General features: G+C 41.4%; 1 protein-coding gene across 4 annotated transcripts in view; it reads left to right on the forward strand.

Moving 5' to 3' along the window:
• SETD7 (SET domain containing 7, histone lysine methyltransferase) overlaps nt 1-23,258 on the forward strand; it is a 28,824-nt gene extending 5,566 nt beyond the window's left edge. Inside the window, exons 1-9 of one of the 4 annotated variants that reach the window (XM_090036516.1) lie at nt 2,814-3,005; nt 5,741-5,870; nt 6,542-6,768; nt 11,673-11,874; nt 15,475-15,664; nt 17,580-17,661; nt 19,357-19,474; nt 19,775-19,932; nt 21,187-23,258. In XM_090036516.1, coding sequence (XP_089892642.1) covers nt 6,734-6,768; nt 11,673-11,874; nt 15,475-15,664; nt 17,580-17,661; nt 19,357-19,474; nt 19,775-19,932; nt 21,187-21,367 — 966 coding nt within the window. In that variant the 5' untranslated portion in view covers nt 2,814-3,005; nt 5,741-5,870; nt 6,542-6,733 and the 3' untranslated portion in view covers nt 21,368-23,258. Of the gene's footprint in view, nt 1-2,810; nt 3,006-5,740; nt 5,871-6,541; nt 6,769-11,672; nt 11,875-15,474; nt 15,665-17,579; nt 17,662-19,356; nt 19,475-19,774; nt 19,933-21,186 lie in introns of those variants that run through there. The other 3 variants (XM_090036515.1, XM_090036513.1, XM_090036514.1) reach the window with 3 other exon arrangements.
• Nucleotides 23,259-25,172: the final 1,914 nt, after the last annotated feature.

The following is a 25,172-nucleotide window of genomic DNA, read 5'->3' on the forward strand; positions in this document are numbered from 1 at the left end:
GTTTAACCTCTGCTTTCTCAAACTTTCTATGGTTGTCTCTCTGTCTTTGTCCCAACTGATGCTCTTGTGGACAAAATAAGCCACTGTTAGTATATTGAAGAGGCACTGTCCTCTTGAGTTTGAGTCAAAATTATCATTTGTTTTTACAATAAAAGAGAATCTGGAGACTGAGAGGAGTGTGTTCCTCCATAGGCCCGATTTCCTGTTAGTGACCAGTTACCTGTGGTGTGAATTGTTCTTGTACTAAAAGAAATGATAGATGTTAGTTCCCCTTCATCAGTACTCCCCCTACAAGAGACTTGTGTACCAGACCTCAGGCAGGTTCTGTAGTATCTCCATAGTAGATCTTGGCTTGTGGTGGTCCAGGATGTTCTGGGAATGAAGTGGCAGTGGGGTGCAGACAGCCACAAAGAGATGAGGTGGAGTATAGCTCAGGAAAAAGTAGATATTCTCTCTGTAAAACCCTATGGAGGCCTTGGCAGCAGGGATGCAACTTAGTGGATCACTGCAGGGGACAGACACAAGCCTACACCAGGTTCTGTGCTAGCTCATGAGTAGAGGAAGTGAAACTTTCATCGCTACACTGCTGCAGGTGCCAGCACAGACTGGAAGAGAAAGTGCCCTAATATACTTGAAAGAACAAGGAAAACAATTAGGTTTATAATGGGCAGGCATTCTTCTGCCATGCTTGAAATCCAGATTGATATTCTGAAGTCGAGCTAACATTCATGATTTTTGCTGTACAAGCTGAGAGTGCGAACAGTATTATAAAGTTGCAAGTAGCATGGATTTTTCTCTCCTTTTTTAAGTCTGATGTTGGCAACATAGGTACCTATTTACAGTGTGATCATGTCACTGACTGAACTCTTGAGAAGACAAGTTGAAGAATGACTTGTATTAATACAGTGCCTATAGCAACTAGGATCATTCCACAGCTTTATGGTTGTGCTGTTTCTTTCCTCTCCCTGGGTGCAAGGCACCATGGATATTGATACTGAAATGCCTCTTGTTTGCAGCCCCCTTAGCTCCTGATGACTTCACAGTTTGTTTCTGACCTGTATATATGCTTCAGCTCTGTATGTAGTGTAACTAGCAAATTCTGATCAGTGAAGAGCTGTATCTAGAGCTGGTGGGACTGTTTATCTGTTTGATAGCTTAGTTTTGGCAGGCTCTGGGCCAGGCTCCCAGAAAAACTCTCAGAATCAGACTTCAGTTCCTGTTCAGCAGCAGGGATGACCCTGAAATGCAAGGAAATCATGTTTGAAGACTGTAAGTAGTGTTGATGCTTTCCCAAAATGGCAGGTTGGCAGCTTGTTTCAGTTGTGTGGTTCATCAGCAGGGATCCAGGTTTTCTGTTTCCCATGGAAAAATGGAAAAAAAACTGGATTTCCCTTTTTACCTGAGAAAAATGTGGATTTCTCATTTTAATGGAGAAACATGGATTTTGCACTTTTGCAAAGAGCTCAGCAGGCTGGCAGAGTTTCGGCCTGTTAAGGGGCTGGGGCGAGTGGGAAGAGAGTAGTCAGGGGGAGGTGCCATATGCATGGCAGGGCAAAGTGGAGGTGGGCAGGGAAGCTCCTTGCCACTGTGAGCCCCGAATTGCCCTGGCAAAACATCCTCTGCCTGCCCAGCAGCAACAGGGACAGTGGTGTGGGGTTGTGCCCCTTGCTGTTGTGGGAGAGGCAGGGGGCACATTGCCAGGGCAGTGCAGACCTCACAGTGGCAAGGAGCTTCCTCACTCAGCCCTGTTCTGCCCTGTTGGATCCCATCCTTTGGGCTGCGGAGACCCTGGAGGGAGAGAAGCAGGGTGGGGAGCCCAAGCCCAAGCCTACATCAGGCAACCTGCACCTGCCCCCATCCCATGCACAGGTTGTGGGGTATGGGTCCCTCTGCTGCCCTGGGAGTGCACAACAGTGGAAAGCCATCCCTGCCCCCTGAGCCTGCAGCAGCCAGCCCACACCTGACCCCCCCATGGGCTCTGCTCTGGCTATGCTGCTTGCAGGGGAGGGGCAGCTGAGCTCTGTGCTGCACTCTGCTGCAGCAGCTGCCACCTCCCATGGGCAGCAGCTGGGACTCAGGCGCTGCTGTGGGGGACAGGGGGCTGTGGACCTGGTTCCCTGGTCCTATAATCCTGGCAGCTGAGGTGGGGAGAGTGAGGGGCCCCATCAAGCTTGGGGGGGATGGGGGGGTGGAGTGAGGGGCACCAGCATGGCTGGGGGCTGTGAGGTGGGGCCGGGGGAGTGAGAGGCACCAGCAGGGTGGGAGGCTGTGGCTTTGGAGTGAGACACCTGGACCTGCATTCTGTGAGCTAAGGGGTTGGGGAGCTCTGATTTTTCCATGATAAACCCAAAATCAAATAATAAAATGTAAAGTTATTTAGAATTTATTTTATTATAGTGGTTGAGGCACTGGTAGCCAAATATACATGTATATTTAGCTTTCACTTCATTGTTTTTCTGTCTTAGAAGAATCACTCATTTTTTGGTTGCAAAGAACTCGGCAAGTTCATAACAGGTTAGAATATTTTTGACACTATATGACTTACTATTTGAAATCTCTGGGTTTATCTTGTGAATCGTGTATGTGTTGTACACCTAACAGTACAGCAGTACAGGCAGTCCTCAAACTTATTTGACACAATTGAAACATTGTAACTTGGAACCAATTTTCTCATAAGAAACAATGTTATAAATGGGGGATTGGTTCCTAAACCAAGGCCCGATACCCTACCAAAAATACCCCAGAGTAGTATAGCTATGTTAATATATTTATATTGTAAATAGCAATTGTATTGATTTGAAAGGACTTCTTTGAGGTGACTTTGCTGGACTTCTTGAAGGGCTCTTGGCTGGAATCTTCTCATGAGTCCTGGCTGCAGGTTTTTCTGAAGTCTTATCTGCTTGCTTAAAGAAAGTATCCAAGGAAGTTTGGACAGATGTTCTCCAGGCAGATGAGCAATGCAGCAAACTTGTTCGCTGGCATGGCGTTGCATTGGATCAAGCGCTGTAAGTCGAAACTGGCATTGTAAAGTTGAAATGGTGTCAATTTATAAACGTTGCAAGTGTAAAATGTTGTAACTTGAAACATTTTAAGTTGAGGGCTGCCTGTACTAATGTTGCATGGCACCCTGTGGCATCTTTTAAAACAGGGGTAGGCAACATTTTTTAGACGGAGTGCCAAAAAACCCATAATATCTACCTTGGAAGGTGCTGAAGTGCCAACATGCCAGAGCCTGAAGCAGCTGTTTGCAGCCTCCCGGCTGCAGCCAGCCCACAAAGCCTGGTCTGCTTGCAGCAGGGCTTGCAGCCTCCCAGCAGCCTGCTAGGAGCAGCCTGGGCTCCATGGCTGGCAGCAGCTGCTTAGAGCCCGGGCTGGCGGTGGTGGGCCAAGCAAAATGGCCTTGTGTGCCATGTTTGGCACGTGTGCGGGGGGTTGCTGACCTCTGTCTTAAAAGAATCTTGTAGCACCCTCATTTAGAATCACTGTATTAGATCATGTTGTGCCCATCCTGAGGTAGGAATGTGTATTTGCATTCATCTGTTTAAAAAAAAAAAAAAAAAAAAAATTATTATATGGGTTAGGACTCTGTGGTCTCCTTTTCCTCCCCTCCCCCCTTTTACTCTTTCCTACAGCTGAATTCCCCAAGTTAGTGTTTATTGAGAGTGTGTGTGTATACATACACTCTAACTTGGGGAATTTATCTGTAGGAAAGAGTATGTGTGTGTGTAGATGTGTGTGTATATTAAATATAAATATATGAAATTAGTGTCTTTCTTTGAAGAAAAGCTACAGATTGGGGAATTCCTCTGTAGGAAAGAGTAAAGAATGGGGGGAAATGAGGACACAGAGCCCTAACCAATCAAGACAGGGGAATACTGCTTCCTCATAACTCAGGGAAGCTTACATTCTCCTTCCCCTTTTCTTGATGCTGTTTCTTTCTGTATCTTTTTCTATAAGACCTTTTCTAGGAATGGAAGAGATACCTAAGTTGGATCTAAAAGACAGCACAGCTCTGAGGATCATCTTCCAAAATACTAACAAGTATTAGCCAATGCAGAGCTGTCTTAATTGACAGACATATACCTCTGGTCTCTCTCTTCTGCTGCCCTTGGTTTTCCCAAAATACGGTCAGCTTACACAGTTGCTGTTGAGAAGCTGCAAAAAACAAAGAACCCAGTCAGTCCCATGCTGTTGCTTGTGAAAGTCTTAAGCAAAGGAGACATGGGTGTAGAAGCTTTTTTACCTGGAGAGGACCCCCAAAGCTGAAGCTGGAGAGTTCTAGCTTAGCAGCTCCCTACACTCCTAGCAACCAAGAGATTTTATGGGCAAAAATAGGCAGCTAATGAAACGGAGGAGGGTGGGGTGAGATGTTCATTCTGATTTGACATTTACGCTTGGTATGTGCAAAGAATGGGGCCAAACTGCTGACTGTAGTCTGTGACTGGCCCTAAACTTCCCGATTCTCAACATGTGTAGTAAAAAGTAGGATTTTTTCTTTCCACTGGCATGTTGCCTTTTAAACATGGGGACCCACGTAAAATATTAGATGTATGTATCTAAACGATGGCACACCTTCCAAAATGCAAGCAAGTATTTGTCAGTTCAGAGCTGTCTTAATTTACAGACCTATATCTCTGGTCTCTTTCTTCTGCTGCCCTTGGGTTTCTCAAAAGGTACTTTTGCATGTGCTCCAGGGGTGTGTGTGTGTGCGGGGGAGGGGGTGGCACTCTTTTTATAGTGGCTTCAAGAGCTGCTCTAATTGAACTGCCACCTTGTCTCCTGTATCAGTGTCCCCACACTTAAAAATGGCTAATATCAACCGAGCTTTAGTTCAAGGACCCCCACCACCATTTTTAAGAATGGGGATGCTGATATACAAGATGCAGAAGGCTGCTGGAGCCTGGCAGTTGCCACACTCCAGCAGACTCAATTAGTTCCAGCCATTGGAGTAGTTTCAGCACTCGTGTATAGGCACCCAAAATGTCCTGTTAAAGTAAGAGACGAAAGAAATTGATGGAAATGCTAGGAAAGCAAGTGAGAGCTCACAGGGTAAGGAAAGGATCGCTTTTCAAAGGGTGAAGGGAGGAGAGAGAATACAACAAGCTAAAACAAGACTACTATAACTGATTCCAGTTATGACAAGAAGAGGAAAAACTGGCGTGAAGTGGATAAAATGGGTAGGATGGTAGGTTACTACTAGAAGGAACGTTGATGAGTTACAAAAGTATAGTACCGCATAAACATTGCATGGCTTTTTAAATTGTAGGGATCAGTTTTGAAGTGTAACTAGGAGTTTTCACCCTGGTTAGTAGGATGAGTCTTTAGGCTGTTAGGGGATATTATCCATCTCATTTGTTTGTTTAAATTTCCTATTTCTTAAGGGATTAAAATAAGAACCCATTCTAATGTCATGGAAGCAATCTACTTGAGGACCCTTTTCTAAAGTTGTTGTTGTTAAGTGCATTGACCCTATTTTTCCTCAAAAATCTCTCTCATTAGTTGCTTTTATCTATCTTGTTGCTGTTCTCCTCCCCAAGTTGTAATGGAGAGAGACTGTGGAGTCACTAGTTGCAGAGTCTCCTAAATATCTCCAGTCTATTTTTCTTAATAAAATGCTTTGACTAGCATTTTTCTTACAACAATAGCTTTAGCAGAATTGTATAAGGCATATGTGGTAAGTGTTTGTGGACTTGTTCTGATATTATGCGTTACTTTCCTATTTATTTGGGTTTTATTTAAGGCGTCCTGGATGATGATGGCTTGCCACACGGGTTCTGTACAGTCACCTATTCATCCACAGACAGGTTTGAGGGAAACTTCATACATGGCGAAAAGAATGGCCGCGGCAAGTTCTTCTTTTTTGATGGAAGGTAGATATTCATCTTTGTATTTCCTCTCTCCCCTTTAGTTTACACCAACTGATTTATTTTGTGTATACATTCCACAGTTCTTGCAGCTGCTTTCTTATGCACACTTAAGTTTTTCTTTGCATTTTGGCTCACATAACAGCCAGTGTTACTTCCTGTGCCTGTAAAAATAAGTGACCCCAGAGACTGCTGCTTGATATGGGAGTTGAGTCATCTACATAGTAGTTAAAGCTTATTATGTAATTAAGGGTTTTAAACATGGAATTAAAATCATAAAACATTCTTCTAAAGTTATTGTCAACAGTTTTTAACTAATTTCCAGATTTGGTTCTATGGATTTGTGGTTTATAGAAGTGCCAAGTTGAATCGTGGTTCTGTTTTACTGTGTCCATACAAAGGTATAGAAAGGCATGATCCCTCCACAGAAAAGTGTAACATTTTTCAATGACTCCTAAAACTTAAGTGGTGAAAGTGCAAGACTGAGTTAAATATGGCATTTGTTCCCAGCTTCCATCTTGTGCAAGTCACTTATGGCCTGATTCTTTCAGAAATACATCTGTGGGAGTTAGGCATTGAAAAATTAGGTAATTCTATGCTGCTAGCTTCCTCACCTGCAGGTTTCCATTCCTGACCCTCCTAACATCAATTTATTTATTTCTCTTTCCTCATAATAGCTCCAGTACTTCTCTCTGCTGGTGCTCAGATTACTTCAGAAGGCACAGCAGATGCATAAATGACACGATTCTGGATTGTTTTGCAGCTGCCTGAAGTCCTATGAATAGCAACAGTCAAACTGACAGTCTTGTTAACTCCACTCTCCTTCTGGTTGGCAAAGTTCTGAGCAGCAGCAGCGGCGCTGGAGCTGAATGGGGAAGACCACGCTCCTTTGGCTTTACATTTGGTGCGCATAGGGGAACTTAGAAATATTATTAAACCCTGATGAGATTGATTGCTTGGATCTCCATGCTTCCAGAAGAACCTTTCCACCTGTTGCTAGCAGTTAGTTGGCTATATCAAATCATAGAGAATCCTATTGAGAGAGCCCCCAAACTTGTTAGTAATCAAAAGCTAACCTCTGTAAAATGGGTTTTTATTTGACAGATGAAGATTCAGTGGAGCCATGTACATACAATTCCTTCCACACTTGTTGGCAGTCTCAGCAGAGACATTAAAGCATATAGAGAGATGGGAATTAACTTGCTGTGTTTCTTCTAGAAACTGCTCCATTTTGCAGACCAGGGTGAAGACAGTGCTGTACTAGAAGAAAGATTGCCACATTATGCTGTGCCTTTTTTATATTTTCTTGCGAATTGTCAACTCTGCACCTTTAAACCAAATAATGGGCTATTTTGTAACTTCAGGAGGTAGCAAAAGCCTAAATAAACAAAGATATGAACTTTAATTAAAGTACCTTGAGCAGGAAAATGTCACTTTAGTTGCTGATATTACAGTTGGCCATCCTTACTTAGTTCATCGAACAGGAAAATGCTGCCCCCAAAAAGTTCCTGGTTTAAATGTTGTAACCTATTTAGCATAATTTCACCCCTACATGGCTTTTCCTGTTCTCTGACTCCTAAAAACTTCTTTGCTCAAAACTGTTCACTGCACTTATCAGAGCTCATCTCTTTAAGTCAGTATCTTAAAGCTCCCAAAACGTCTCGCCCTATGGTGCTTTAGTACAACAAGCTAACTGATTTCAGCCTAGCTCAGATGCATTTCCTTCCTGGTTCATTTCCCTTGCATGCCTGCCAGTGAAAGTTGACAAGTGAACTGCTGTAGGTCTAATGTTCAGGAAGGAGTTATAGGGAATTCCAGACAAGGGACAGGGTTCGCAGGGACTATAATTGTCTTTCATTTTTAGTGGAGGAGGTATACAATGGTCCAGTTCAGACATTGAGTATTTAGATGAAGAAAACTTTTCCCCTCTTTATAACATTCTTTGCTGTCTTCTCCTTAGTAATGCAATATCTTTTTAAATTTAGAGAAGTAAGAAAGATTGGATTGAAATTATCAGTTTTTGTAGGGGTCATTTTTAAAAGGAGAGAGAAGACCTCCACAAAAATGGCCACATGATTTTAGAAAGAACGAAATGTTAACTCTGATACTCTCCATGTTGTAATTTTGCTAATGCTAACACTTGTTTGAGTGCACTTTACAAAATGCTCAGCATAATTATTGTGAACTGAAAAGCTTTGGCCAGCATTGCACTACAGCTGCTCTTCTCCATAAAGCTAGAACAGTTGTTTTCTAACTGGTAGTCTGGCTTGTGTCGAGAACAGTGTTAGTTTTTTTGTTTTGTTTGTTTGTTTGTTTGTTTTTTAATCGGAGCTACCAGTAATGGGAAAGTCAGAGGAATTACCTTGCTAAAAGAAGGACTTCTGGAACTGTGACCATTCAGCTTAACTTCAAATAGCTGGAAAGATGCAGGAAAAAACTTATCAAACAAAACTACTTTGGTTCAACACAACTTTGTTTTTGACAAATCCATCTTTTTCATTCTTTGCCAAAATATCTAAGCTAATAAATGAGAGTAAAGCCATAGGTGTGGGTTTTTTTATTTTGATTTTTTTTGTTTGTTTTGTTTTGTTTTTTAAGGCATTTGAATGTCAGAAGCAAACTCGAGGAATATGGTCTAGATAAGTGCAGCAAGGCAAATTTCCTGAGACTTTCCTGTAAAACTGCACTCAGAGCAGTTATCTCTGCTCCTCTGTCAGATTTGGGAGGGCATCTCAGTGGATTTTTGCAGAGGTCTCAGTATATTAATGATTTGGAGGATGAAATAGCACTATGTAGAAAATTTCTGGATGACATCACATTGAGGGGAGTAGCACGCACTTTGAAGGACAGGATTATAAATTCAGAAATAATTTTGATTTAAATTGAAGAAGCCTGAAATCCAGAAAGGTAAATTCAGTGAAGACAAATATTAAGTACTGCCCTTAGAAAGCAGAAATTAAATGTGCAAATATAGAAAGAGAATAAAGGAAATAATAGCCTTTGCAGTTTAGCAGAAAAATATCTAGGGTTAATATTGGGTCATAAACTGAATAAGTCAAATAACTCAATGATGGTAAGACCTTCACTGGAGTCCTTTGTCCAGTTCTGGGTACTACACAGATGTAGAAAGTCCAGAAGAGAGTGAGAAGAATACCAGATTTAGAAATCATGACTACTAAAGACAGGTGGAAGGAAATGGACTTGTATGTTCTCTAGAACAAAAGGGCCAGGATACCAACTTGCATACTGAAAGACTTATAAAGAGGGGAGCTGTCATTTGTTTTCTGTATCCACTGAGGGAGGGCAAGAAGTAATCAGCTTAATTTTGCATGAAAATAATTTAGGTTAAAGGTGGAGAGGAGGAGACAAAGTGTTAACTATAAGGAAGATGTGGAATCTTTCATTAGACTTTATACACACCTCATGTGTGCGTGCGTGCGTGCATGCACACACACCCATATTAAGTGTAGGTAGACATGTATTAATCTAATCCATTCCTTATTTATATAAAAGAACAAGTTAGAGTAGATGAACACATTGGACAAATACAGGTAAACCATCTCTGACATCAAAGCAGAGGGGATTCACTAGGTCCTTTCCAGTCTTATTCTTTATGGAAAAACATGAACATATTGGGGGGCTGAAGGGCTAAGCGGTGTGGTTTTTAGAAGAGCCAAAGATAACTACTTAAATCCCAAGACTTGCCTTTTTTCCTCACATATAATATGTCTCTGAATATAATACACATCCTATTTTGGGAGGGCTCCTAGAAGGAGAAAAGATCTTTGCTTTAGAGTACGAGTATTACTTGAGGTCTGGAGCCTCTGGGCTTAGGGGGATGTGTGCCACAGCTAGGGGCTTGGGTGGTGGGAACCATGTGCCAGGGATGGGGGCTGTGCACTGACAGGGGCCAATCCAGCTGCACTGGGGTGGGAGCCATGCCGGTGGGGCCCGATCCAGCACATGACCCCAGTGCCAGCACATGGTTCCAGAGGGAGAGGGAGCAGTGACAACATTAATTGCTGTAGTTTCTAGATCCCTAGCAGTTCATTCTGGCACCACTTCACCCCTTTCTTGCCACCTTGCTTCCACACCCATGCAGCTTTTCCTTGCATACAATGCACAGCCCAGTTTTCTCCATCTGGTTTTTGGGGAAAAGGTGCAGGTTATATTCAAGAAATGATAGTAAAGAAAGTAAGGGGAATGAGAGAGAAAAGGTCTCTTTTTTTTAAGTGACAAAGCTGTAATTTCTCTGGCATTGGGCTTTTTTTATTGCAGGCTGTGTGCAGATACAAAGTGAATATGGCCTCTTGCTTGAATGTGCATTCTTAAAATGTAGGCTTTCTGCAAGTCCTCATTTCCAGTGAAAAACAGTATCTATAATCTTTTATGGTAAGCCAACAAGGAGAAGAAAACTGGCACTATGCACAATAGGAAAATGGCTCATGGTTGTTAATAACTGGTGCCTTGTCTGCATCTGCTTTAAGGCATAGAAAAGTTTGACTTAGTCTATTCTAGCAGCCAAACTATTTTAAGCATTGGTTAACAGAAGGCCAAGGAGAGAGAAACCTGTGGACAGTACTAATGAGCACGTTCCTTAAGCAGTGTACAGGCCCATTTCCAAGTGCAGATGATTCCCAAGTCCAAGTAATGTAATAGGAAATGCCTTATTTATAGGCATATTAGTAGCATACTGTGTCAGGAGAAGTATTTCAAGCAAAGAAAATCAAGCAAAATGACAAAAGTATATCTAGAAATAAGGAAACTTTCAGATCTCAAGAGTTACTTTTGATGAAAGCCACATCAACAACAATTGAGTAAGTCTCTGGAGCCTTGTGAAACAGATGTATTCTTATTCCCAGATAGACCGTCTAGGCTTTTACTGGAGATTTCTGCATAATTCATCTTAAGATAGAATGAGAGCATAATTGGACATTTAAGCAGTTATCAGCTAATATATTAAATATCTTGAGGCAAACCTGAGCAGTTCAGCCTCTAATAAATCAGTTCTAGTCTGAAAAAAGTGACACTACAAAGAGGAATATATTCAATTTTTAAAAAATACTTATTTTTTTTCTCATGTCTCTTTTTTTTTCTAAGAAAAAAAGTAAATTATGGTATATTGTAACAGCTACTCTTAAAGATTTGCAAGACCAAGTGAAGTGAAAACAGCATTCATTAGCTAAGTGTCAGTAGCCCTTTGTGAAGAATGCATTCTGTTTTAGTAGAAATCTCTAAAAAGAGAGTGACAGTTTCTGGAGAATCTGGTGTAGAATAGTGTTAAATTATTGAATATAGACAAACTTTAGGCTGGCAGCAAGGCACACAGTTGCATGACACTGAAGAGAGGTGATCTAAAAATTGTAACGCAGGATTACGAAGCAGAAACTGAACATGAAAGCAGCCTGCCCTGAAGAGAAGTGCCTCTTTGGTGTTGGCCAAGTCACTTCACTCCTGTAACTTTCTGTACAATCTATAATAAAAGGGAACATGGTGTAGTGTGGCTCACAAACACTATATAAATATAAGTGAATGATTTGATTTAACATTTTTGTCATCAAATTGAATTACAAATATAACATAAGTGCTGGGAGGAGGAGGGGCGTTTACCTTGAAGTCAGTGAAGATGCATTTATTTATTTTAACCCTGTTAATGTCTCTGTGCCAAGGTTTTGAAACCATACGTTATGATCATAATATAACAAGAGAGTGAGGTTTCCTCTGAGTATACTGATGGTGTTTGTTCATGTGTCAGGAATTCTGCTTTAGAGAGAGAACACTGCACTTTTTCTTTCTCTTTTTCATCAGCACGCTGGAAGGGTATTATGTGGATGATGCTCTGCAAGGCCAGGGAATCTACACTTACGAGGATGGAGGAGTTCTTCATGGCACGTATGTGGATGGAGAACTAAACGGACCAGCCCAGGAATATGACAGCGATGGGCGACTGATTTTCAAAGGGCAGTACAAAGACAATATTCGATATGGAGTGTGTTGGATATATTACCCAGTAAGCCTCTTCTCTTGCTTATTACTTCACTGGAGCATAGAACACTTTTCTAAAACATTTATTCTTTTCCCCCTCCCATTGAAAATAAATATCCTGGAGACCTGAAAGCCACCTCTTCAGCTTTCAGCACAGTAGTAGTCTGTAGGTGAAAAGACTTATGTGCTTTGTCACCTTGGTCTCCTGTGTAACTTCGTGGGTGTCTTCTTGGTAGTGGAATTCTCCTAGTGGCGTTGTTCATGGGGAGGGCAGGATTTAGTGTCTGTCTAATGTCTGTCATTGCTATGTGCAAAGGAACTTGGCTCAGCCAAGCTTGTAGGCAGCTTAGAGATGATGGGGACAAAGAATTTTCCATTTCAGAGATCCACAATGCCTGCTGCAGAGTAAGTGCACAGGAACTCTGGCAAAGGCCCACCTGAGCCCAGTGACTCACCAGGCCAGTGTAGAGTGATGAGGTGGCATCACAGTCAGCTGCCTCTGGCTTCTCATACCAAATAATCAGGGTCCCCATTTACAGGTGGGTTGCTTGCAACAGCTTTTGGCACAAGAACGGAGCAAGATTCACACTCAAATCCCCAGACCTTTTGGGAGATCTCAACTGCTTTATGGCTGTACCCCTGTATCTCCTGCAGCCTGGTGCTGCCTTGTGGCCTAGAAAAGAATATTTTTTGAGCTGCTGCTGCAGGGCATTTTGCTTAAACTAGCTTCATAGGCTTAGTCTAGCAATAAGATATAGGAACATGCTTTATTCCGAGGGGGGAGGGAACCAAATATCTTGTTCCAGAAAGTAGCAAGTAGTGTGGGGAGGAGGTGTTCTTTCTGTTAGGATGTTACTTTCAAAGCCTTTATCTAAAGAATATTTTTTAAATGTATCATTTTAAAATGTGCCACACTGTATTGGGTAGTCGTAACTCCTGTTCTGTTCATGAATACCCCTATTCAGCCCTCCTTATCTTGGCCATGGAAGCTTTGCCTGAGCATGCTCTGGCTTTGGCCTGATGTGATCAAGGTTGAGGCATTGGTAGAATGCCACCAAGTGCTCTTAACAGATCTAGGTTTAAAAAAAAGTGTACTGTTGATGTGGTAGAGTTGTGTGTACAGTTATCATCTGGCTCTGACGGTCACAGAACTCTTGTTTCAGCTTCCTACTGAGAGAGACCTGGAATATTCAATCCATGTCATGGGTTGTCATGACAGATTAGAGAGATTATCTTTGCTACAAAAGTAGCTGTTTAAACATAGTTATTCGTCCTTTATGTAGAAGGACAGAAAACATGAATGGTTTAGCAATGTTGCCTATATCTTAAAACTGTTAGGGCCAACCTTTTAGGCATGCCACAAATTAGCCCTGCACCTTCCCCATGTGCCACTCTGATCCCCTTCTACTGCCCAACCTGCTCCTCTTTTCTCTGCTTCCTGCCCAATTTGGTGCTCTACTTCCTGTCCTATTGTCTGCTGTGCTGCAGGCCCCCTCCTCAATCTGCTGCATGCCACACACAGAGGCTTCTCATGCCACTTGTGGCATGCATGTCTCGGGTTGCCTCCCCCATCCCCCCCATCTAAAACTATTGTTGTATTGAGTAACAGACTTAGAAATAATTTTTTATTATTGCAGTTGAGCAGTATTGTGTTATCTTGCAACCCCATCTGAGGGCAGCATGCAGGTGGGTTAGAATTATAATCCTAGTCTAAAGCACTATATTCCTGCGTAACCGGGTCCCACTGGCTGTTTTGCACACACTGTGGAAGGTGCTTTTCTTCATTTAAAACATCCGTATGATAATGATAGCCCTTCCTGTCATTTGGTTGAAGTAAGTGCATTAAGTAAACTACTGCAAGACCGTTTCAGGCTGGACATAAGGAAGAATTTCTCTACTGTCTGAGCTCTCAAGGTCTGGAACAGTCTGCCATTGGAGGTGGTTCAAGCACCTACTCTGAACACATTCATGAGCAGATTGGATGCTTATCTTGCCGGGATCCTATGAACCCAGCTGACTTCCTACCCTTTGGGCGGCGGGGCTGGACTCAATGATCTTCCGAGGTCTCTTCCAGCCCTAATGTCTATGAAATCTGTGAAATCTATTAAAGTTGTTAAGGCTTGCATGTTGGTGTAAATCCAAACCCTGCAATCCTTACACAACTTGATCTCACCCGAGTCGTTCCACTGACGTAAATTTCAAGCAAGTATCAAAAAAACCTTATGCTGATGTGCTCTGTATGCGAAGAACAATGACTAAATTGCAGACTTTTCATTGTAGTTGACTTGTGGACCTTCCCTTCCACGTCTCTCATTCATAAGCTTGTTCTTTATTTAAATTAGTTGGTGGCAGAATTATCTATGACTTTCCTAAGGTAATCAAAGCTTTTTAAAATAAGGGATGAAAATTTATTAAGATAAATGATGATGTAGCTCTCAGGTGGTCTAACATAAACTGAGGCTCCATGTTTGGATCAGCAGGGAGGTACTGTACCCTGACGCCACAAAGCAGCCTTTCTCTTTTAGTTCATTTTTCCAGTCCACGTCCTGTGATCCTGTGCACAGTTGATAGTAACACTCACATTAGTTTTGCTCATTTGTAGATGAAGGAATTCAGATTCTGCAATTGTCTGTTTAGTCACTTATTTGCTGGGTCAACATATGCCGTAGGTGAACTGGAATCCAGTGTTTCTCTTCATGGCACTCCTGCTGCTAGAAAGGCTTAAGCTGAGCAAGTTCCCTGACACCCCCCCCCCCCCATTTGTAGGCTACATGAGCTGTAATTGTGAGGACTGAAGGAGCAAATCTGGGTGGCATCATTTCCTTAAGTTTGGTATTTGGTAAGGAAACTGATAAGGAGAGCTGCTCTGATGCAGTTACAGCAGCTGGCATAGGCTGAAATGATTGGAGGTATAAGGAAGGTGGCTTCACTTGTTGCAGGCTGGCAACTAGAGATGGAGGGAGTGAAGCATTCTGAGGTCTTTTTCCTGGGAAACTTTGGAAGCATTGGTGGCAAAAAGTAACTAACCTTTCCCCTCTCTAGTTTTTTTGCTTTGTCAGTTTCTCTTCTCTTTGTTTCCATGAACCATAGAAAAATTGGGCTGGAAGGGACGTCCAGAGGTCATCTAGTCCAACCATTTGCATAAGGCAGGATCATCCCTATCCAAACCATCCTACACAAATAAGTGGTCTAACCTATTAGTAAAAGTACACAGTCTACCCTGACACAACCACAAGTAAAGTGGGGGGTGGGCTGTGGTTGGCCAGTGTCCTGCTGCTACAAGGTTTGTTAAAATATGCTTCTGCCACTTCTTGACATTCATACTGATGCATCTGGAAGTGGTAGTTCCAAGTGTGTTATTTGAGACTTAGGGACCCTCTTGGTTTGTTGGTTGCTTTTTTTTCTCCCTTGTCTTGAATACTATTCCTCCATTGTCTTCTGGCTCTTTTTAAATCTTACCTCTGTCTGTCTCTTCCCACAACCTTTTCTTTATTATGTAAAGACTATATAATATATTATTATATTCCCATTAAATTATGTAAGCCATTTCCTCAATGCATATCTAATCAATATTTTGTAACAATATATTTAAACATTTATTTTTATTTGGTACTCTCTCCCTCAGGATGGAGGCAGCCTTGTAGGAGAAGTAAATGAAGATGGGGAGATGACTGGAGAAAAAATAGCCTATGTATATCCTGATAGGAAGACTGCATATTACGGAAGGTTCATAGATGGAGAAATGCTAGAAGCAAAATTGGCAACCCTGACATCTGTAGAGGAGGGGAAGCCATACTTTGAGCTGGTACCAGGCAGTAAGTTCAGCTAACACAAGCTCATATTCTGATTTAGTGAGTGCTTTGGCCTGTGCCTGTCAGCCTGTTTCTTCACCCCAGTCTCCATGTGCAAATAAGTTTTTCATCTGTTCTGAATACTGCCCCTCTGAGCCTCCTGGAATATAACTGCGGAGGAGGAATAAGTAACTAGAGGGAACACTTGGTTTAAACCTTTCTGTTCCAGGGATAATTATGAGCTGGGTCAGAAGTACATTCATGAAATGCGTGTGTTCGGTATTCTGTTGCTGTAAAAAATAAAGATGTGCTGTGGGAGAGGAAAACTAAAGAAAGCTCTGGGAGTCTCTTTCCTCCCACACACTTGCTATATTGACTCTGAAACTGTTAGTGTGCGCGCGCGCACATGCACACATTCACCCTGCTGCTGCCAGCTGAAGATCAGCGCACACTCCTACCCCCACTCCCACCGCTGCCAAATCAACTTACAAAAAACTTTGACATGTTATAGAACCACAAAAACAAGGAGTGGATGTGGTCATGATTCAATCCTAGGTGTATTACCATCAGTTGTACCATTGACTTGGACATGTTACTAGGAAGTAAGAGACATAGTTATCAGCATTAATGAAGGGACTGTTTGTCTTTTAGCATGCAAGAATCTGAATCACCAGTATCCTGCAAGTTGTGTAATCGTTTACACTAGTTCAAAGTGGGTGTAAAATGCTAAATGTTAGACTGATAATATCTTGCACCTGCTCTTAGTTGATGAGCATGATTACATAAGGGATATGGCTGTGGCAAATTTGGCATGCACTGGTGGCTTTTTAAGTTGCTTACAGCTTTTTTTTTTCCAGTTGTGGACAAATCAGGATCACTAATGCAGCATTAGGATAGTTTAGATGTGTTACTCGTGTCCAAAAGATACCATTATATGCTTTATCCATGTGTAGATAAGAATGTAAATGTGCTCTGGCCCACTTTCTCCACATTTGTAACCTTTTGTTTTTGAATCTGGTAGATGTGACAGCAAAGCAAAATTGAACTTAAGAAGAACCCTCTGAGAGGGTACAATTTGTGCTTTGTAAATAGGATACAACTACACTTTGTATAAATCTGGCTTCACTCACAGAACAGATCCATTTTTAGAACTTGGTTACCATAGACAACAGCTTTATATCAAACTTTCCTATACCCAGCTTTTTCCCTTCTCTTTTCCACCTGCATCTTAATTTTGCCCCAAAATATGCCTCAGATGGTTGATTAGACAAGTATGTAAGAATATAATTTACATAAAGCTATCCTATTAAAAGGTTTAATGACAGAAGGGGAAACACTAATGCAAGAAGTCTAGTTTATTATTATTTTTTATATTTTTCTCTTTAGTTATTTAACTTCTGATTTGGAAATAAGAGTATGTGCTTGTGATGAACAATAATTGTTAAACTAGGTCAAGATTTTCAGATGTGACCTGGTAATGTTGTATATCCATTATTAGACTGTTGAAAGAGCAATCACTGGGCTCATGATAAAGTAATGACACTTAGGGTGTACTTTAAGTTGGACACCAATAACCTGGGTCACTGGGGAAAAATACTTGACTCTAGGTTTTATAATAAAAAAAGACCTTATCTCATAAAAATAAGGTTTTGTATGTTTCTAGCATGCTATTTTAGTTGTATGGGAAGAGAAACACAAAGAAAGAGTAAGAGGTTGAGAACTGTTTGTGGCTTTGGTTTGCCGGCTTCCTTTTTTGGTCACTGCAGTTCTACGTGAAATCCTTCCAATATGTGTGTCTCTGTTTGATTTGTTTTCTTTTTAGTTTCTTGTTAAAATGTAATTGGCCTCTGAATGTCTTGATTTCATGTTGCTATTATAAGAGATGCATACGTTTTAATATTGTCCCTAAATTGAATTCCTATGTTTGATCTCTTTTTAGGTCCAGTATACAATTTTGATAAGTCTACTTCAACTTGCATTTCTACAAATGCACTTCTTCCTGATCCTTACGAGTCAGAGAGGTAGACTGTTCGTTCTCCATACTTAAGTTTGAAATGCTATGTATTTAGGAACTCTACCTGCAAATCCAGGCTCATAGGATAGTGGTAATTGCAAGATGATGTAGTTTGAGCTTTTCCCTTGAATATTTTCTGCCATCTTCAGCCTTTAGGGGAGGGGAAGAGCAACAAATATATCAGATGAGTAAATAATATGGAGCATAAAATTAATTGTAGTTTCCTTGGAGTTTAAACAATGCCGTTGTACTTTAGTGGACATGGGTGGATCTAGGATTTCCTGAAAGGGGGTGCAGCACACTCCCCCTCTGACCATGGGACAAAGCATAGCTGGAGATCCCACATCATCAGGGAGCAAGGCAGGTAGTAGGTGCATGAAACGGGGGCTTGCCTACTACTACCACTATCCCTGGCTGACCTGGTCATCAGGAGACCCCTAGAATCATTCCTACCCTCTCCAGGCAGGGCCTATGAGTAGCGGTTGTGTGCAGTGCCACATTGGGTCAGGGACTGTGGCAGTGGTGCACAGGTTGCTCGTCCTAGCGTGTGCTTCCTGCCCACCTCCCCCTGTGTCCTGCACTGGCCAGGAGCAGGCGCCACAAGAAAGAACCTGAATGCCACTGCTGCTGTTCCTGGCTGAGTCCAGCATGCCACACAGCTGCTCCCTTCAGCTTCTGGGGTAACTCTGAGGCACCTCATGTACCCAAGTCAGCTGGGCATAACAGCAGGTGCAGCAGAAAAGGGTGTGGATGAACTGCCTTCCCCCTGGATCTAGCCTTGCTAGTAGATAGAATGTGGATATAATATGCTGTAGTCAAACATCTGAAAAAATTGCTTTTAAAAAGCATAACCAAAAAGTTAATTTCTGTAAAATCCACAACTCTTCATTAAGGGACCAATCCTGCAAGTTTCAGAGTGCTTAATCTTTTGGAGGAGGATCAGGCACAAATACAGTGTCTGTCTTTTCTAAAAACAGATGTGAACTGTGGCTGATGTCAGTGCTAAGTATGGTGGCATGCGTTGGGATATTCTGCTCCCCGTACTCAAAGAGGTTTGGTCCCAGGAATAAAATAGGAAGTCTCAGGGAATGGGGAGCATTCTCATGTTAAGCCTCTAGTATTGACATGCCACATTTCTCTAAACTGCACAGAGTATGATAGTATATAAATCAGGCATTCACTTTACTTTTTTGTATTGTTTGTGTACAGTAGACAGAACATCTTGTGACTTGGCTGTCTTAATCCCATTCATTTTAAAAACTTTTGCTCTCTGTTGACCTGATTGGAATCCTCCTCTCTTGGTATTTATAGATATATAAATGTGTTTGGTAAGATACTTGTAGCACCTGACTTCTGGAAACTCTTACATATCTTAGTTAGTCCTGTTGAACTCCAAGGGGACAGGTTGCAGGAGTGAGGTGCTTTGCACTTTTTAACCATCCTGGAATGTTTTAACCATCATAGTGACATTATCAGAGCACTATGATTAGGTGACTTGGAGTCCTATTTCTTAAAGTTATTCTGTTTCTTTAATTCCTCTATATAGGCTACTAGGTTGCCTCTGGATTTTTTGAAGGCATAGGATTTTTTTTTGGAGGTGTAGGGGCTACTCTGCACCAGTAGCTGTAGCAATAGTACTGTATTGACTGTAACAAAAATGTACCTTTCTTTTTTCCCTCTTTTTTTCTTTTTTGTTTTTCAGGGTGTATGTTGATGTGTCTCTCATTTCCAGTGCTGGGGAAGGACTGTTTTCTAAAATAGCAGCGGAAGCTAGCACGGTTATGTCCTTTTACAATGGAGTGCGAATTACACACCAGGAGGTAAAGGGGAGAGAAAAAAAGTCAGTCTAAATTTTCATTGCTCCTTTTGAAATTAGTATTTTTATAGTACAATTTCTACCCACCACCTTCCCAACTGTAGAGTTTAATAAGAAATTGAAGGAAAAGATAATAAATTCTCAGAAAAATTTTAAGAACCAAATTACAATGGGTTGTTTTTAAATACCGACTATGAGTAAGACTTTTCTTAACATATTTATCTGAATGTTCTTGCTGGAACTTTTAAAAACAAAAACCTGACCCCAACATGGATGCACTGGATTTTTTTGCCTTTCAAATTAGGTGGACAGCAGAGACTGGGCCCTCAATGGAAACACAATATCCCTGGATGATGAAACAGTCATAGATGTGCCAGAGCCCTACAACCATCCTGCCAAGTATTGTGCCTCCCTGGGTCACAAAGCCAATCACTCTTTCACTCCTAACTGCGTTTATGACCCGTAAGTAAAACCAAATGCTGCAGTGGTGATGCTGTTGTATTGTAGAACGTTGCAGTGGCAGAGTCTGAGATGAGTGGATGAAAAGTACCATGTAGAACAGATCAAGAGTTATGTAATCAGGTTCACATCTACACTCTGCTTACTGAGACTGAGCTTCCTCAGAAAAAAGGAAAAAAGCATTTTATAGATCTATAGTTGCTGAAGAGCACTAGAAAGCAATTTGACAAGTGTGTGTAAATCTATACATAGATTCAAATGACAGTATAAAAATATATATATAATGAAGTGATATTCTATATCCTTGTAAATAAAATTGCCTCATTTAGAGCAAGTCCCTAGGGGAGATATGCAGAAATGTGCCTTTATTAAACCCTTAGTAAATAACCTGCCCTAAACAGGTTTCTTTTTTTCCTGCTGCCCCATCAGATAGCATCTTCAATATGTCACTTGCAAATCAAGGGAAGTGACTCTTCCTCTATATTCAGCACTGGTGAGGCATCACTTGGAGTACTGTGTCCGGTTTTGGGCCTCATATGTCAAGAAAGACATGGACAGTTTGGAAACCGTGCAGCATGGGGCAACAAAATGATTAGGGGCGTGGGAGGGAAGATTTATGAGAGAGACTGAAAGAATGAGGATTTTTCAGCCTGGAGCAAAAAGGCTGAGGGGATTTAATAACACCTGAATGGTATTTATAGAGAAAATGGAGATGGGCTTTTCTCTGTGGCTGTAGGGGGCAGGACTAGGATCAATGGCCTCAAGCTGCAGCAGGGGAAATTTAGACTGGCTAAAGATCAGGAGAAATTTTTGGACTAAGAGTAGTTGGGCATTAGAATAGGGCACATCTGCACAAGATGTGTATCGTGCGGTTGGCTAATTAACTGCACAGTAAACGTTTCAGCATTTATACATGTAGCCTTATTAGGGCACATATAATAAATACATTTTTCAGCAGGGTAGTACATGTAAATACAAGTTTTTTTGTGTGCAGCAGCACACATGTAGACACTGACCAGCTGGCTGGGGCACCAGGGTGCTTCAGTGCCAGGGTTACCTACCAGCTAGCCCTGCACTGGAGCAGTCTTGTGTCCTAGCCAGCCCCTCTTCAGCACATTGAGCCAAGTCAGAGTAGCCCTGGGCTGGCAGGCTGACACCTCACTTTTTCAAGTTTACTAAAAAGCTAAACGCTAACTTGGCAGACAAGATTCTTTGGGTAAATCCAAAACATTAACCTGGATATTCCTCATTGTTTAGGTTTGTTCATCCTCGTTTTGGGCCAATCAAATGTATCCGTACCATCAGAGCTGTGGAGAAAGATGAAGAACTAACAGTGGCTTATGGATATGATCACAATCCCATGGGGCAAAATGGGCCAGAAGCACCAGAGTGGTACCAGGAGGAACTGAAAGCCTTCCAGGATGCTCAGCAGAAGTGAAATGCAAGCTAATTCTCAGTTCAGCAAACTGAAACAAACTTGGATCTATGCACTATCTTTGTACTGAAAACTGGACAACCAGGGATTGTTCATGTTGTTATATCATAACCTCTCATTCTGTGTTAGAGAAGATTATCTTTTTTTTTTTTTTGCATACTAACTAGATTTGACTGTGTTAATCATAGCAGATTTAAAATTAGCTAGTGTTGCAGCAGTCTTACCTGAAGGAATCACTTAATATTCTATACAAGGTGTGATATTCAGTAGCTTATGCTTTTGCACCATTTGCAAGGATGCCAAGAGATTAGACAGAAAATTTAAAAGGATACATCATTTACTTTTAGTCGGCTGACTTCAGTGTTGCTATATCTGCAACCTAGGCATTATTGTGCAATTGTATTTTGCATACATGCCATTTGTGATGGAAATGGTAACATTTTGATATTCTCTAATAGTAGCATAATTTGCCTTTTTAAACCTTTTGATCTGAATCTTGCAATAGAGCAGTTTGTTTATTAGTGTATTGGAGGTTGGGTTTTTAACTCCCTTTTCCTCTTGTCTGAACTTCATTCTTTCTACACTTCCTCTTTTGCAGGAGAAAACCTTTCTTATGGATGGAAAGGTTTGTGTGTGTGTATGTGAGAGTGCTGTGTGTTGGTCTCTCTGGCTCTCTATATAAATAGTTTTAGTAACGAGTCCAAAAGGAATAATTGTCTGGCCTTTGGGGCTAGTATATCATATTTATGATTATCACACACAAAGATAATTTGCAGGAAGATGTGCAAAGAGGAGAAGGTGGTTTCACTTTTAAGAAGCTATTATTGATGTATGTTCAGGAAGGAGAAGAACATTTGCCAAGGTAGCACTTAAGGGTTTCTTTTTTAGTGTTTTGTTTACCTGAATGACTCATTAAGGCAGAATTCTAATTTCAAATGCAGTTCTCTCCTTTTGAAGTCATTAAGAGAAGTGTGTGTATCGGAGGGTAGACTGTAATGATAGGTTAGGATGTAGGTCCATTGTCTGCAGGTTTTACATGAGTAGAGATTATAGCCTATACAGCAGCGGTCTCCAGCCTTTTTAAGTAGGGCATCACCTCTGTCATTTAAAAGCAACCCCCAGCAGGTAAGTCTGGGGAGGGAAGTGAGGTGTGTGGGGCAGATTAAGGCCAAGGGAGAAAAAATTGTGTGGCTGGGGCCACACTCAGCTTACCCTGCTCCTGCCTTTGTGGCACTGTCCCTCACCATGGGGGCCTCAGTCTATCACCCACCCCTTCCCTCCCCCATGGACAGACCTGCTGGACTGGGGCATGCACGTACATGCACACAGGCACTCAGTCCCCCACCCTAGCCTCGAATTGACTTCAAGAGGCTCTAAGATATACCACAAGAGGCTCTGAGATCTACTGGTGGTGACCACTGCTATACAGGTTTTGTTCCTAGGAAGTTAATGTAGAAGTTGGTAGCAAACTAAGATTCCACCAGCAAATGCAAAACAGTTGTATTGAAAAACTGAAACCAGGAAGTCAAAAACATCAGTTGTTCCTGGTCAGTAGTTTAGAAAGCACGAACTTAATTTTATGGACCTAGTTTAGCAAATGATAGGTACTTTTGAGCATTCATGTGTAAATTTAAAAAAAAGAAAAAAGAAACGCTAGTGTTTCAATCGTTTTGTGAGTCTTACCTGATGTTGTGGGAGAAAATAAGAGGGTGCCATTTCAGTCTAGATAATCAGGCCCTTGTTGGGTCTGCAGTCCTGCTCTGACATTCTGTTTTGGGTTTTTTAGGTAGCTTAGGAAAAGCAACTGCAGTACACTTACTTTAAATAGTCGTAGTTTAAGTGCTTGTATATATGTAACATACAAAATTGTGGGGAAATTTGACCTTAATTTCAACCGCAACAGTAGCATATTTGATCTGTTGCTTTAAGTGTTGGAGGTGTCCACTTCAAAGGAGAGGAGGAAACTTCTGGCTGTATGGAACTGGATGGTATTGCAAAATGCACTGGGATGGACCAAAGAGATGGGAAAATGATGATGTTCTTTTATGCTGTCTGAGAATCCCTGGCTGTTTGTACATACAAAATTTATGGAATTCATGTAAGGCCATCTTTTTTTTCCTTTTTTTTAAATTTTTATTTGGGGTTCTTTGATTCCTGCAGCTGAATACAAAGCCTTTTCAGGCCTTGCACAGAAGCTATTTTTTGCATATGTGTGCTGGAGGAGAAATGAGGTATAGGCTCCCAGGGCTCCATGGCACTCTTCCAGCACAGATCTGAACATGGACTTTCTCAACATCCACCTCCTCTCTATGGACACTTTAGCCACATCTCTTTCTCTCTTCGTATACAGGGCAGGTGGCCTACACAGATGATATTTCTGGCTCAGTGCAGCATGCTGAGGGGCAGATCTGATCTTTGCACATGGTAGGGAGTTATCAAAGGCTGTCCGACTTCAGCAGATCAGTCTTGAACGGAAATAGGAATGCTTGAGTTCTATTCCTGCATGCCCACAGATCACCATTTAAGAGCATCACAGTCTTGCAACTGCTGCTTTATAGAAGCATGCTTTTTCTTGAATGATAGTAGCTAATTCTGTGACTCATGGATTTTTCTTCCATGACCATAAAATCTGAAGAACTAGGCTTGTGTTTCATTGGGAAATAAAAATAATCTGGGCCAACACTGTTGTGAATGGGTAGCAAACTAATATGGCTTATTTTAGATAATCTGATAACTCTCTCTCCCTATCACTTGGAAAATCTTGTATAAAATGCTGTCTCCACTTTAACTTTGATCCCTGCTTCTGGTGTTAACCATGGACTACAGTCCCTGAAAGTTACCTACCCCTTTTCTGGTTTTCTAAGGCAAATAAATGGGAGGAGTTCTTTTGCACATTACAGACAAGGTTAAATCCTCAGGATGTCAGTTGTGTTCTTATTGTTTTTAAAAAGCTGTTCCTTTTGGTGGTAAGGAAGCTGATACTTATGTTGATTTGAGTTTATGGAATCCTGAAATTATGACTCTGGCATGATGAATATTGAATGTGTCTCTTTATTGTGCTGTTACTTCCCTCTGCTCCCTTAGAATCTCTTGAGCTTCATGATAATCCTTCTGTGGATCTGTCACAACAGCAGCATCTCTGGTTTGAGTCAGGAATTGATCCTTTTAATTTCTTCAGAGGTCTCTCAGTGGGGTGGAAATAGCTGGATTGAATGAGCACCTGGTGATGGTTTTTCATTTGCCTTCATGGCTTTTTTTGAAGAATAAAGGGTTCTTGAGCCAAAGTACATAGTTAGTATCCATTTAATTCCCTGTCCCAGTCTAGAACCTGCAGCTTAATTTTCAGGACTTCCAGGTTTAAAAAAAAGAAGAGAAGAAGAAAAAGAGCTCTGGGTAATGAGCTGTCAGTTTTTTAAGAGACTTGCACCAGTTCTCTCTTCCCTTTTGTGCCTCACAAAAATAGGCAGAGTGATCCATAAGGGAATAGATGCATGAGATTATATAGCTAATTTCAAAATAGAAGATCAAAATAGACATATAAAAGCTATGGTTTTTGTCAGTGATTAGTTAAAATGAGTGGAGGGTGGAAAGATTTGACTACATGCTCATTCTCTACTTCGTTTTGGCTTTCCATGATTCTGATTGTAGTTCACCTTGGGCTCTGCTTTGAACTGGTTATAATTGTAGCGGTTACCTTCATGATGATCTCATTTTTTTCAGACGGTATAGATAGAGCTTTTAATTCTTAAACAGCTAAAACCTGAAGGGTAGCTAATGTTGAGCACTTGGCAGAATCCCCCAAAAACCT

The sequence above is a fragment of the Crocodylus siamensis genome, chromosome 2 (assembly GCF_052110815.1).
Source record: "Crocodylus siamensis isolate JL-2025a chromosome 2, ASM5211081v1, whole genome shotgun sequence".
In the NCBI taxonomy this organism is placed as follows: Eukaryota; Metazoa; Chordata; order Crocodylia; family Crocodylidae; genus Crocodylus; species Crocodylus siamensis.